The following is a 13,786-nucleotide window of genomic DNA, read 5'->3' as shown; positions in this document are numbered from 1 at the left end:
ACAAGACAAATTATCTATATCCAGCTGAAAGAACAAAGGTTTGATCACTGTTTTACTGGGTTATTCATGATGCCGAAGGGCCTAAAAATTATTTCCAGAGAAAAAGAAAGCAGGACCTGTCCTTCAGCCACCACCACACCTCCCCAGCACCCTAATGGGGAAGGAGGTACTGCAGAGCACAGCAGAGCATGGTGTGCCCAGGTGACTGATCCAGCTCTGCCTGAGAAGACACAGCTCTGGGCCTTCCACCAATTTATATTGAATTGTTTGATCAAAAGATTCCATAAAGGATTATCCTTCAGGAAAGCCTTATTGTGGCAAAGTTTGTAGCATGGCATTCTCACCAATCCAAAGACTAGATCTTCAAAGAACCCCTGCCACATTTCATGCCTTAAAAAGCAAGTCATGCACTCACCTGCCCCCATGATGAGCCCTGGAGCAGTGTCCTTGGTGTGCACTGTGCCTGACACATAGGGATTGTCTGCCCACCGCAGATGGAGGTGAAGGAAACAGTCAGGCTTGGGGGGAAGAGACAGAGGACACGTGTAAAAATCAGTTATGCTCCAACAGTAAGTGAAAGCCCAGACTAGGAGCAGCTTCTGCAATGTATGTCTTCATAAAGAAAAAGAATGGCTGCTTCCCATGGAGCCAAATTCCAGCCTGAAGTATCAGTCCTCACTTTATAACAAGAATCTCTGGTGATGTCTGCATAATGTGCCACTAACTCAACAAAAAGATTTCCAAACTCAGAAGTCAGCATTATTATATAAACCCCCTTCTGACAGAGGTAAATCTTAAAATTATGATTAAAAACAACTCTTTGGGCTCAAATGCCTTTTTTAGTAAGAAAAAGTGGCATGAATAATAGCATAATGACTTCAGGACACATCATGCCTCCTTGCTAAGCAGCTTACTGCCTCTTGGCCTTGGTGCAGTGCACTCCAAGGTCATATTGCTCACAGCAATGTGACCAGGAGCTTTACCAGGAGCCAGCTGCCAGCACCACCAGGGAGCTGCTGCCACTGCAATCACCCCACTCATCTCAGACTGATCTGCACCAGACCCTGCAGGTGGAACCCTGCAGCACAGCCAGGAACTCTTCAAAAGGGAGCCAGCAGCTCCAGCCTTCCACTTCTGCATGTGGAGAGGGAGTAAAGGGAGCCCTTCCATTTCTGGCAGTGGCAGGACTACAAGCATTTATTTTGCCCACCAATGCAGAGCTCTGAGTCCCCAGGAGCAGAGGGTCAGTGAGAAAAATACAAGGTTTTCAGTACATCCTTGCAAATAACTAAATACTATGGGCACTTGGGACATCTAAACAAACAGAAATAATATCTTACAAAGAGAAAGGAATAGTTTATGCAAGCTACTGTGGTATTTATTTTCAAGCAACTGTCAGAGGTTCCCTTTAACAGGGAACCAAGGGTTACCTTGGTTTATTAGGAAACAAAAATACAAAGAGATGGAAAGAGAAAAATTATTGGTAATCTCTGTTTTATGATGTGCCCCATATATCCAGACACAAATGACTGTCATGATTATTCTGAACTGGGTTGTGTGGTTGACACACAAGAAATGTGTCCTTTTTGTGTCAGAGTGATCTCAAATACAAAATGCAGTGCACAGAAAGCCCTGACTACCCACTCTGTACAATGACTGGACTAAGAGCCTGTGGAACCAGAGTTCATGCAATGCAAGTACATTTGCCTGCTAGTTTGGCTGGCAAACTCAGCATAAAGCTCTTGGGCTGCTGGAACTACTGCACATCCTACCATGCAAATAACTCTTGCAGACTTTAGAGGGAGGATACACCAAAAGGAGCCACTTACAGGTTTGCAGTTGGTTGGTTTGCCATTCATATCAATGTCTGGAGGGGTTAGGAAATCCCAGTCACGGCCTTTGTTGTAGGTTATCAGAGTTGTAACTTTCCCATCAATTTTCTGGTTGGCCAAAAAGACTCCTTTTACACCTCTGACCTGAAACATAGAGAAGAAAATGTAGTATCCAGCACATACACATTTTTTTCAACAAGGATTATCCCTGATTAACTGTTCTTTTGTGGCTCTGAACTGTGTATCTCAGGTAGTTTCTCCTGGAAACTAAAAGGAAAGTGGATGATACATTAAAAAAAATATGAGGAAGGCAAAAAGATAAGAGGAAAGGGAGAAAGGGGGAAGGCAAGGACAATTACAAACTGATTTTTATTTCTAAATGTATTTGAAAATGATATGCAGTTCTCTCCATGTCAAAAGGCTAATCAAATTACATGTTTAATATAGCAAAACATAATAGTTTATATAGCAAAATATAAAAATCATGATAGCATGGCCTCACCATTAAAATTTCCCATCTGCATTTCTTTAAATATGAACATCTTTAAAATGCTATTCTACAAATTGTGTAAGCAATTTTAAATAACCATCTAACTTCTACACTGAATTTCTATGCCCATATCATATAAATATCACAAATAGACTACAATCACACAAGACAGTATTATATCTTTTAAAATAACACTGGATTGGGAAGCACTTTTGTCCTTCACAGGAAATAAATACAGATGGATCATCTGAGGAAGAAACACTGAGGGCTGAATCACCCTCTCAAGCATCTGAAATTATTCCAGACTCCTGTTAGCCACCCTGCACCTGTTTAACCTCTAGAGAGAAAATAATAACAAAAAAATTACCCTTTTCTCTTGGGCTGTTATTTTATTTCATTTGTATTAGAAAATTATTACAACTCAAAATGTTAAAGTTAATGGGTATAATTTTAGAAGCAAACTGACAGTAATTATACATTAATATGTTTAGTTCTAGCCCTAACATTTATGTTATTAACATATTACTGTATATTCCACCTAAGGGCATGAGATGAGATCTTCTATCAAAAGTGAATGTTTCCTTAAGAGTGCTCTTGTTTCCATTGCCATTATTTATGAGACTTTCTGAATTTTTGAAAAATTCTGGATAACATATATAAACTGATAAACATTTCCAGCACAGTACAGCTTGCTCATCTCCTTGGGTGCTGACTCTTAACAAAACTGAACCATTCATTACAAATGAATGCACAAGACAATCAGATCTGTGAATGATCAGGAATATTTGCCTCCTGATAACAATGCACTTCTGAACTTTTATTTTTCAAATGAAATATTTACTGTTCCCTTCTTTTTCCAACTCCCATTTATTAACTCAATATAACATTCATTTAGCAGAAGTCTGCACTGAAGGTGAAAAGAAGGCATCCCCACCAGCAGCCTACAGATTTGATACTCACTGTTTATAAATATGGGAAGGATTTGATCCAAATCTACAGAGAATTAGAATGTTCTGCTGGTTATGGTAACAGCCTTGGAAATATATATATAAGTTTATATTAAAAAAACCCAACTGTATAAACATTTAAATACTCTCTCACAAGGTTCTTCTCCTATGCATATATGGTTGGGTTACTTATCCAGGATGCTGAAAGCTCAGAATCACCTCCAAGTCAAACATGCCATAAAAGTTAAATAATTTGCATTGCAGGTGAGAAAAGGAAAGGAAGGGAAAAAATTATGAACCTGCTTTCTTTAGTTTCAAAGTGTTTTAATCTTGCTGTGGATTTTTTACATAGTCTACCAGCTCAGCCATGAAAAGCCTGGCAGTTCAAATATTTACGTGGGAAGGCAGATTTGGGGTAAAATTTCTGTGTGTGCCTTTCTTCCAGTGAACACAATATTAAATATTTAAACAATAATTAGATCTGGGACTGCAATTGAGGTTTCCCTCTTCATTTTTGGATGGCAAAACCAGTGTTGCATCTTGATTATTTTTCTTTCTCTTTCCTCTTCCTACCTCCTTGTTTAATGAATATTTAATAATTTAATAATTCCATATAATCATCAAATGGGAGTCAGGCTAAAACTTTTCTCCACTCCCATCTCTAATCTAACCAAGCTCTAGGGTAACTTCTCCTCTGCAGAATATGGGACATAAGTGTTTGAATCTCTCAAACATTGAAAGGTTATGAAAACATTTTTTCCAGAGTCTCAGTTAACTTCTCTCACTGATGCTTTAAAAGATAAAACCCGACCAGCACTTCACAGCAGTTGTATTTTGAATGAAAAGCATAAATCCTGCTTGAAATAATAAATAGGTTTCAGGCATCTATCTTCAGAAAAGTTCAGAAATATCATGTTTGGAGTGATGCATTAGCCTAAAACCCAATAACTAACACAAAATTATGGTGTGTAAAAAAATGGCATCTTTAAAACATCCCACCCCTGCTGTAGCATTTTCCATTTCATTTATCCTGTGGCCTATACAAATACACACCTGACTCTGTAAATACTGGAAATCAAGTGTGTCAAATCTACCTCCTGGTTTAGACTGTGATGCCAAGGCACCCAAATTCTTCTGTACATTCTATTCCTTGACTTAGCTCCCTAATCTAAAATCGCAAGATAAGTATCTTTCCATCAAGAAAGGAAAAGATTCACATTAATAATAAGTTGCTATGGAAAAGAAGACATTTCAACATTGTGCAGTGCTCAGTTACTTTGATGAACAGTCCAGGAGCCACTCAAGGCAGCTGAACATGAGGAAATTCAAAGTACCCTTCTGCTGATTTTTTTGAACTTTGAGCTTAGTTCTCAGAGTACCTATTTTCTTAAACAGCTCAGGGCATAGCTATTCCCCAGTACACTTAGAAAAGCACTTTGTACCTTCTAAAATTATTTTCTGAGATTTTTCTGCTGTGACTTATTAATTACTCCTTGTTACATTTCTAATATTCCATCCCAACAATATTCTGTTTAGTTGTAGCAAGAAGCAAGTTCAGATGGTCCCACAGTGTTTATTAGCAGCAGTCGTAGAAATTAGAAAAATGTAGAAATTACTGCTATATAATATATGTTTGTGACTAAGATTTAAGTATGTACAATTTGGTGCTTGGGGGAAAAAGACATGAAGAAAGTGTACTGCAACTTGTGTAACTCATCTACATAAGGAGTCACAGCAGAAAGCAATGTAGAGGTATTGCATTAATATAACCATTCTGCAAATATGCCCATGTCAGATTTGTGACTCCTTCACACTGGCAGCACTTGATGCAATCTCAAGGACATGCTGCTTATATACAGCCACATCATTCAAGGGCATGCTCCTTTTGGATAGTCATTTAGTACTTAACCTTTATTTTTTTCTCTGCTTTAAATAAATATTTGGAAATTGTTCCCTTTTACATTGCAACTTGAGAAGAAATACAGTGTGAAAAAAGATAAAGCATATAAAAGAAAATGAATACAGACAGGCAGACACCTATTAAAAATTTTATAGCAGATGTACAAGTAAAAGATGAAGTGCAGTCAGCAGAAGATAACAAAGATGAACATTACAAATTTTAAGGAGAATTATGCACTGACAGAAAGAGAAATTTTCCACCACAGAGGACTCTGTTGTACTGAAGGTTCACCTTCCCAAAATGGGATACTTGCATTAAAATATCCAACAAAGAAAACCCAGATTAGACCAAAAAAATCCCATCTTCAAGGGCTGCAATATATGTTTCATTTATTAGCAATTCTATACTGAGTAAACAACCCACACTTTATGAGTACGTGGTCCCATTTTAGTAAACAAGATGAGCACTAATTATTTATCATGCAAGTTATCTGGAAACCATCAGTGCTCTCCCATAAAGCAACTCAATTTCAAAAGCAGCTTTAAAAATTGAATTGTATGGTTCCATGTGTATTTTCCTTATCATGTGTACATTTCATTTTTGATATAACCCTACAGATTGATCCAGCACACAATGAACTACTATTGCATTATCTAATATGCCCTTGGTAACATTGGGAAATTATGAAACAATCAGTGTAACTGAATTAAGTTAATAATTCTTGTAGACAAAATCATAGCCAGAGGCAGCATCTCTGTACAACTTATCTGAAATTACATACTACAGGTGATGCAAGGAGTAGAGATTGCACCTGCCTGCCTTTTAGCTTTGCTTGATCACAGGGGTGACCAAGAGTAAAATGCTGCAAACTAATGCTGTCAATAAATCACCCTGTGGGAACGTGGCTACACACAATGTGTACCTTCACCCATTAGGAAGCCTCATTTCTAAAAAAGTAGAGTCTAGAAAATAATCACTGGTAATGAGAGACCTTTTTGTTTTACTAGAGCCATTTAAAAAGAAAAAGCTAAAGAAAGATGGAGGAGATAAGGAGGAAGAAAACGCCATCATTTTTCCCCACCAAGAAGTGTCTAATTACAGCCAGTTAACAGGTCTGTCAGTGTGTGCCTTGTACCCAGAATTACTGCAAACCTTTGCCAAAGAATTCTGGTGCACCTTTAAAGTTTTGGATTGTTTTTTTTTTTAACACCAGGCAAATTACAGTGTAATGGGACAAACTGAGTCAGACCAAAGCTCTGCCAGTTTAATGTTCTGATAATGGCCAGAAAGAACAGAAACAGAGCAAACGTACACCTTATTACATTGAAATTCACTACATTGAAATTCCATTCCCTAAACAGGAATGGAACTGATAACAGTCTGTGATACTCTTCCAAAACACTATAACTTTTTATTTTGCCAAGTGCACTGATGTTAAAACACAAGATAGATTTGTTTACAGCCGAGTTTGTCTCACAGAAAATGCTGTTGGCACAAGACATGTACTGAAAGCAAGTAGGATTGCTGTCCAATATCTAATTTTGTTGGCTCTTAGCCTTTCAGAGCTGACAAAACCTAGCACATGGCTTGCAGGATTACTACTTAAAACTCTACTGGCTAAAAGATGTCGTGCTCTTAAGTCAGGAAATGCACCACTGAGTCACCTAGAAGAAAAAAGCTGTGCATAGACTGCTGCATAACTTTTTACTTCAATAATAAATTGTGCTTCAAAATTCACTTTTCAATACCTTAAAAAAAAAAACTTAGCAAGTTTTGGATTTGCACATCCATAGAACCCCATCCCAAGTACTTAGTTAGAGTGAACAACACATTAGTAGGGCAAGAGGGAAACATATAAGTAGTAACAATGTGCTACAAATAAGACAAAAATCCTAGACTTTTTACTTTTTTTAAATATAACTGTGAAAATACATTAATTTAAAATTAATTATACGGATCATTTTTAAAAATAGCCCTTCACACAGGCCACACATAATGGAAAATATAAAGATCTACCTCCAGAATGTCTATCAGGACATTCTCTTCTGGCTGCTTCGTGCTCCGGACGTTCTCCAGCAGGATGGAGTAATAAACACCTTGTGGGTCAGACTGGTACAGGTTGTATGTGTCTGTCTGGTACCACTCCTGTACAGCCACAAACACCTGGTTTTCATCTGTACTGATTATCTGTAAATCCTGCAGGAACATAAGATACATAATGACTAATTTTTTACATAATTTCTGTTTTACAAACAGTACATCGTTCAGGAGAGTTTAATACTGGGGGAGGGGAAACATCTAAATGTCTAAAAACAATAATCTCCCAACATAATACTAATCAGCATGCTACATCCCACTGCTACAAGGTGTTTCCTCACTGCCTTCTGACAGTGCAAACCACCTTAGAGAAGAAAAAAATAATAAATTTGCAATAGCTGAATCTGCTTCGATTTTAGCAGGAAATGACTTCTTGAAAGGAAAAATAAGGAAAGAAAAAAAAAACAAAAACCAAGTGACTGACTTTCCAAGATCTGGATAAGAGTCAATGGAAGACTGAAACAACACTAACAAAGGTAACATAAAAAAATAATCTTTAAGTAATAGAGAAATGAAAATTAGGTAAAAAAATAGCATAGCACAAAGAGAATCAGATATAATGTACAGCAGTTCACACAGGAATTAGCACTTATCATGCACACAGCTCATGTATTATAGTAGATTACATTAATTTGTCTATCTATGTCTACAGAACCACTTAGATATTCAACAGTGGTAACAGTATTCAACAATAGCAGTGTTCAGAATTCATTTCCCAAGAATTTCAGGCATGGCTATTGCTACAGCTTGCTTTCAGTTTTCCCAGCTTCTTCACTCCAAATGTCTCAGACAAATAAAGCACAGCTGGGGAAAATAATTTAACACTAATATTAAACAGAAGAAATAAATCAGGAAGGAGCAACACAACTAAGCTTAGGAAAGAGAATAAAGAGACATGAGTTTGCAACACGATGTGACAGCACAAAGGCAGATGTTGGGCTATGTAAGAAATGACAGCAAGTCACAGAGACTGAAAGCTTGTAAACTCTTCATGACCTTTGCACTTAACTGGGATACTGTATTCAGTCCTGGTCACCTTATTACTGGAAAAGTACTAAGGAAATGGAGTGAATATTAAACAAAGCTACAAGAATGTCAAGAGAATATAAATTTAGGATGAATTGTCTTAAACAACAACAACAACAACAAAAAAAAAAAAAAAAAAAAAAAAAAGAAAGAAATCAAGAAAACTATGTTTTAGAACTCAAGGAGACAAATAAACTGAATTTGTAAGAATCCAGTTAAGACTGAGGAAAGTGTGAGTGACAGAACAACACTCAGTACTCAGCAAAGCATGGCAGTCACACTGTAGGCAATATGCAGTGGCTGAGGCACTTAGATTAAAAAAAGATATGTGTAGAAGTAAAATAATGCAATGAAAAGATTTTTAATATGAACAGAGGAAGGTTATTAAATACTAATAATGAAGTTAAATTTAAAGTATTTTTGCACATGTGACATCTCAACACAAATGAATCCAAGTGAAATTTCCTATCAATGACAGCTCAATCCTGTTTCCAAAGAACATTTTCATTTGAACTTAGTAGTAAAGTAGATTTTTGTCTAGCATCCCAGGAACAGGTTTTTTTTTTGGTACTGACAATTACTCCAAAGCAGAGAGTCTGGCAGAAATGCCAGCAAAACACACAGCAACTGATCACAACAGTTCTTTTAAAAGCCTCTTTAGTGTACAGAATGTTTCATCTCCTGCCTTAACCCAGGGCAACATGAGGCTTGGTAGCCCACATTATACCACATGGAAAGTTCCCACGACTGTCTGATAATAAGGATGGAAGAGAAGCAGAATTAAAAGGAATAAAGAAACTTTTTTTTTTTTAATGTGAAAACCTCTAGAAAACCATTAATCTTCCAGGAAGCCAGGAGCTTACTGCAAAATTGGCATCTGCATTATTACAATAAAACATTTCTACAGTGCCACAGACAAATGCAAAACTGCAGGGAATGTAGGCAAGGCACTTTCCATGCCCCAGTGCTCTCCCACTCCATGTTTTCCCTGGTGAGGTGGCAGTGGTAGCAGGGGTGGCCCTTGGAGGCACAGGTAAGAGCTGAGGATGGGCTCAGCTCTGGATTTCCCATCCCAGGGTGGAGTAGGAGCAGCTGAGCCATCAGAAGCAAAGAGCCAAAACATGCAGTGCACAAGGACAGGGAGATTAATTTGGGGCAGGGGTCAGGTGAGGGAAAGAAGGGTTGGATGCAAATGTTTGCTCAGCAAATGAGAATTCACTTTTCTATTGGCAGTGGCTGTTACTAATAAAGATGTTTGTTCACTCAGGCTGCTGGTTGGCAACTTTGCTGAGGCAAGAGCTTAGCAGATCCTGGTCTTAGCAAGTGAAATTACCCTTGCACTGCCTTGAACTTTGTTCCTTCCTTTAAGGATTTACACTTTCAGATTTCCAGTTCAGACTTACAGCTATTTTCCTTTCACAGTGATTTCTTTCCCTTCAAGAAACAAATCAGTCCTTCTGTTATACGACCTTGCAACAGCCCTGTGCAGCATTTCCTGCCCAGTGCTTTCTGATACAATCCTTTGGGAAAAGCAATTGACAATGTCAGGAAAACTGCAAATTTCATGCCCAATTCTTCAACTCATCTTTCAAAATCCTGCATGATACAAACTGCTGAAAATCTAGTTAAAAAGGTAAATGTTCATGTCACTCTTGTAGTATTCCTATACTGAAAGGTGAATTTAAAAAGAAGAAATTAATTGCCAAATGCAGGGGATGGGTTGTCAGGAGGACAAGTTCATTCCTTCATCCCACCTACCACTGCTCAAGAGGTGAGAAGCTCATGGAGAGGAGACATCAGCAAATATTGCCAGACAGAACCTACTGTCTGTCACCTAAGAGTTAATAAGAAGGATGCCTGAGGAAAAAAAAATCTTGATGGAGGGAATGCACGTTTTTACTGCTTTATCTAATTCATGGACACACATATAACATAGGCTGTAACCTCAGCAGATCCTATAAGAAAAGCATTTATTCTTTTATGATTTCACGCTTGGACTACAGCAATTGCCTTCTTGCTGGTCCTCCTGCTTTATCTCTCTCTACATCCTGCAGGCTACTCAAAGTGCCATTGATCATCTCATTTTTCTGTAATTATGCCATTCACACACAATTTATTCAAATTAATTTATAAAAACCTTTATTGATGCTAGAGATCTGCAGGGTTTGGAACATTTTTTATTGTCTCTATTCAGATTTTTGGTATATCAAGGCTGTATTTTCATATTCACTCAGTATTTAAGATCTTGTGGCTTTCTTTCACTTCCATGCTTAAATGGGAGTCCATGCCCTTCCAGATGTCCCAAGGCAGAACTTTCTCCCCAGTTTGCCATAGCCACCATGCTGTTTCCTCTGTGGTGTGCTCATTTTTCCATGGACATCCTTCTCTTATCTCTGCTACTTTACTTTTTCCCTCTCAAGTCTGCCATGCCTGCTCTGTTCTATCTCTTGCTGACTCAAGTATCCATGCTCTTGCTATTTTCACTTTCCTCTTTCTCTCTTTGTTTTTGCAAAGCTCACCACTGTCAGTTAGTATCAGCCCTAGACTGTGATTCCCAAATACCAGCACTCTCCCTTTATCTCCTCTTCCTAGGTTGTAAGTTTTTGCACAGTTCTGAGGTTCTATGAGCCCCATGAGGTTTCTCTGTTCAGTTTACTAAGGTGCTCCTTGTGCCCTGTATTTTGCAGATTCCTTTGTTACAATTTTTCCTTCATCCTTCCCTCTTCACTGGGACATGTTACACCACACTAAACACAGAAATCTGTATATTTATCACTAAAAATCTGTGAAACTACTCATAGGTCCAAGGCAGTGAACCAGCCCATGGAATTAGAATTATGGACAGCTGGAGATCTGTGGAATCAGAATTACTTTTCTATAAAAAGTGCTAAATGAATCCTGATCAAAGACTTCATATTAAAATTTGGCATGATTGAGTTAGGCATGCAGTGAGAGGTCATGTCACTCCTGCTCTCTCAGAGACTTGTAAGCTGCTATGTTTGCACTACATCAATAACAGAAAACATAATTAGCAAACAAATAACACAAAAACAGTTTCAAAGTGACATCCAAAATAATTAGGCATTTACAGAAGGCCAACTTGTGCCAAAAAGATGAGCACCACTTCAAAGAAACTCCATATGACATGGACAGACAGAGTCTGATAAATAAATGAGTCTGAGGGTGCTCACAAGGCATTGAAAGAAGTGTGCAAGTTCAGCCACGACCTGGAACACAAGCATCCAAAAACTTTTCCAGCAAGTACAGACACAATCAATTATTTCTTCTTGAAAGAACTGCTTAAGAATTATTTCTTTACTTCTAACACAGAGATAACAACGTGATCAGTCTTTCCATAATTAATTACCTGCTTTTAATGTAGTCAAGTCTTTTATCACATAAAGCTGAATGAACACCCAATCAAAAGTTGGTCCAAACAGCCCAAAGCTATTAAACAGTTGGGATATGGGGGGGAGGGGAGGAGTTGTGGATAGCAGGAAAGAAGGAAAGAAGTTTAAAGGAGAAAGGGAAGAGAAATGAGTTGTTTGCATTTTATACAGTCACATGACATCTACATTCAGTAACTGATGAGCCTATAAGTCTACAAATACTTTACAGAATTTTATACTCAAGAAATGTTCAGTATGGTTTACCCTGTGATAAGAAACTCTGACACAAATAAGTACAATTACAGCTTGAAGATAGAAGGCTATAAAAGATGACATAGATTGTAGAGCCTGTCTGTGCTCGTTTTTCTACAATGTACTGATGGCACAGAAAGTATAATTCAGTGAAAATACTGTAGTATATTGATACACAGGCAGGACTGTGCTGCTTCAGTCCATAAGGCATATAAAAGAGAACCTCAAAATTCTTGGATTTCAAATCTTCCAATTTTTGGTCATATGCCAGAATTTTGCCCCTTTGCAATCTTTCAGTGCTGTGGTTGAGCAAAATGTTAACAAGAAATAAGGAATGTATTAAACAGAGAATTGTGAGGAGTAAATGTATCAGTAGTGGAACAGATGTAAGCACTCAAGGCTCTGTAGTCTGTCCTGACCTCCAGATGTACCACATTTATACCCCTGTAATCTCACAGGCACAATCAAGGTAACTGGATGGCACATATCCCAAAGATAATCCTCCTAATCTTCCTTGCCTGGCCGAGTTAAAAAAGTTCATGGAGAGAAATCAATAAGTTGCACAGCGAAGAAAAGAACAGTTCCTTGAATCCTCCTCAGATGGATTTGTGCAAGCAGCAGGTCAGACAGCTGCTATAGCTCAGGTTCACTGGCTGCTGTGGGAAAGGAGTATTTCCCCTGCATCAAATGCCACTGCTACCTGCATTTCTACTTTGTTCCCTTTTTTCCTTTGCTCAACAGCCACTTCAGCCTTTCCAGAAGAATGGGGCTGCAGCTGAAATTGCTCTTCTGCCTGGTGCAGGGGAACAACCTCAGCCAAAGCATCCCAGGGTGGTGAGTGGCAGAGGTGCTGAAGGGCCTTCCCAAGTGGAACAACAATTATTGGGAGACTAAGAGCCTTGCTAAATGAACTGTCATAGACTCCACAGTTTGCAATGCACCCATTAGGCAGCCAAATCCTTAGAGAACATCACATGAAAGGGCTGCAGGAACCTTCCATCATTTTTGCTGCAAATGGATAGGCCCATTTAAGGATCATTTTATTTCTATTATTGAATGATATAGACAATTTCAGAAGTCTATTGTTAAAACAGTGATGTATATTCAGACTCAGGCAAGGAAGAGGTGGGCATTCTTTGAGGTGAATTGGTCATAATCAAACAAAAAGAATGCATGTATCTGATAAAAGATGTCTATAGGAGATTCATATTACCATGACTAAAGTACAGACTTCAACCTATTTCTAAGGCAATGGGATTTTTATTTCTTTTGGTTTTTTTTTTTTTGCTCCTCCCCTATACATCCATGTATCTTGGTTACCTGAAAGTTTTACATTATTGCCTATTTCACAAGATTGAAAACACGTACAGAGATTGAAAAAGATGAAAGAAGCATTTTCCACACCATATCTTTTCAGAACTAAACTTTCCCAATTGCAGCAGGATACAACAGACAATAGAGCTCTTGCATCATTAGGATTTTGTAGGAAGCATGAATGCATGCAGAATCAATCAATGCCTTGTATCAGTTCTTAAAAGGAGACCATTGTCAATGGAATTTATTTAAGAGAGATGGGAAGAGGATGCAGAATAATTAAATTATTCCAAATTGCAGTAGTAAAATTGCTGTAATTTGTAGCAGTTTCCTTGGCTTAGTAAAAAATTTAGTTAATTTTTTTTGCTTAAACTCTCAGAATGAACTAGTTCCCAGTCTGTTACCCACATCAAAGCATGACTCAAATACCTGAATAAGGATCAGATCCAATGTACTCCTCCCTCTCTCCCTCTCCAGATTGCATTCTCAAGGCAAGGGCAATCAGAGCTGCAGGAAGTTTGTGCAATACACAAACACTG

General features: G+C 38.0%; 1 protein-coding gene across 1 annotated transcript in view; it reads right to left on the bottom strand.

Moving 5' to 3' along the window:
* SORCS2 (sortilin related VPS10 domain containing receptor 2) overlaps positions 1-13,786 on the bottom strand; it is a 523,907-nt gene that overhangs the window by 74,050 nt on the left and 436,071 nt on the right. Inside the window, exons 9-11 of the mRNA XM_056490195.1 lie at positions 7,186-7,365; positions 1,830-1,976; positions 416-518 (exon numbers count right to left, since the gene is read on the bottom strand). Coding sequence (XP_056346170.1) covers positions 416-518; positions 1,830-1,976; positions 7,186-7,365 — 430 coding nt within the window. The remainder of the gene's footprint in view (positions 1-415; positions 519-1,829; positions 1,977-7,185; positions 7,366-13,786) is intronic.

The sequence above is a fragment of the Oenanthe melanoleuca genome, chromosome 4 (assembly GCF_029582105.1).
Source record: "Oenanthe melanoleuca isolate GR-GAL-2019-014 chromosome 4, OMel1.0, whole genome shotgun sequence".
Lineage (NCBI taxonomy): Eukaryota > Metazoa > Chordata > Aves > Passeriformes > Muscicapidae > Oenanthe > Oenanthe melanoleuca.
Note: the sequence above shows the minus strand (reverse complement) of the source record. Positions and strands in the feature narration are given on the sequence as shown.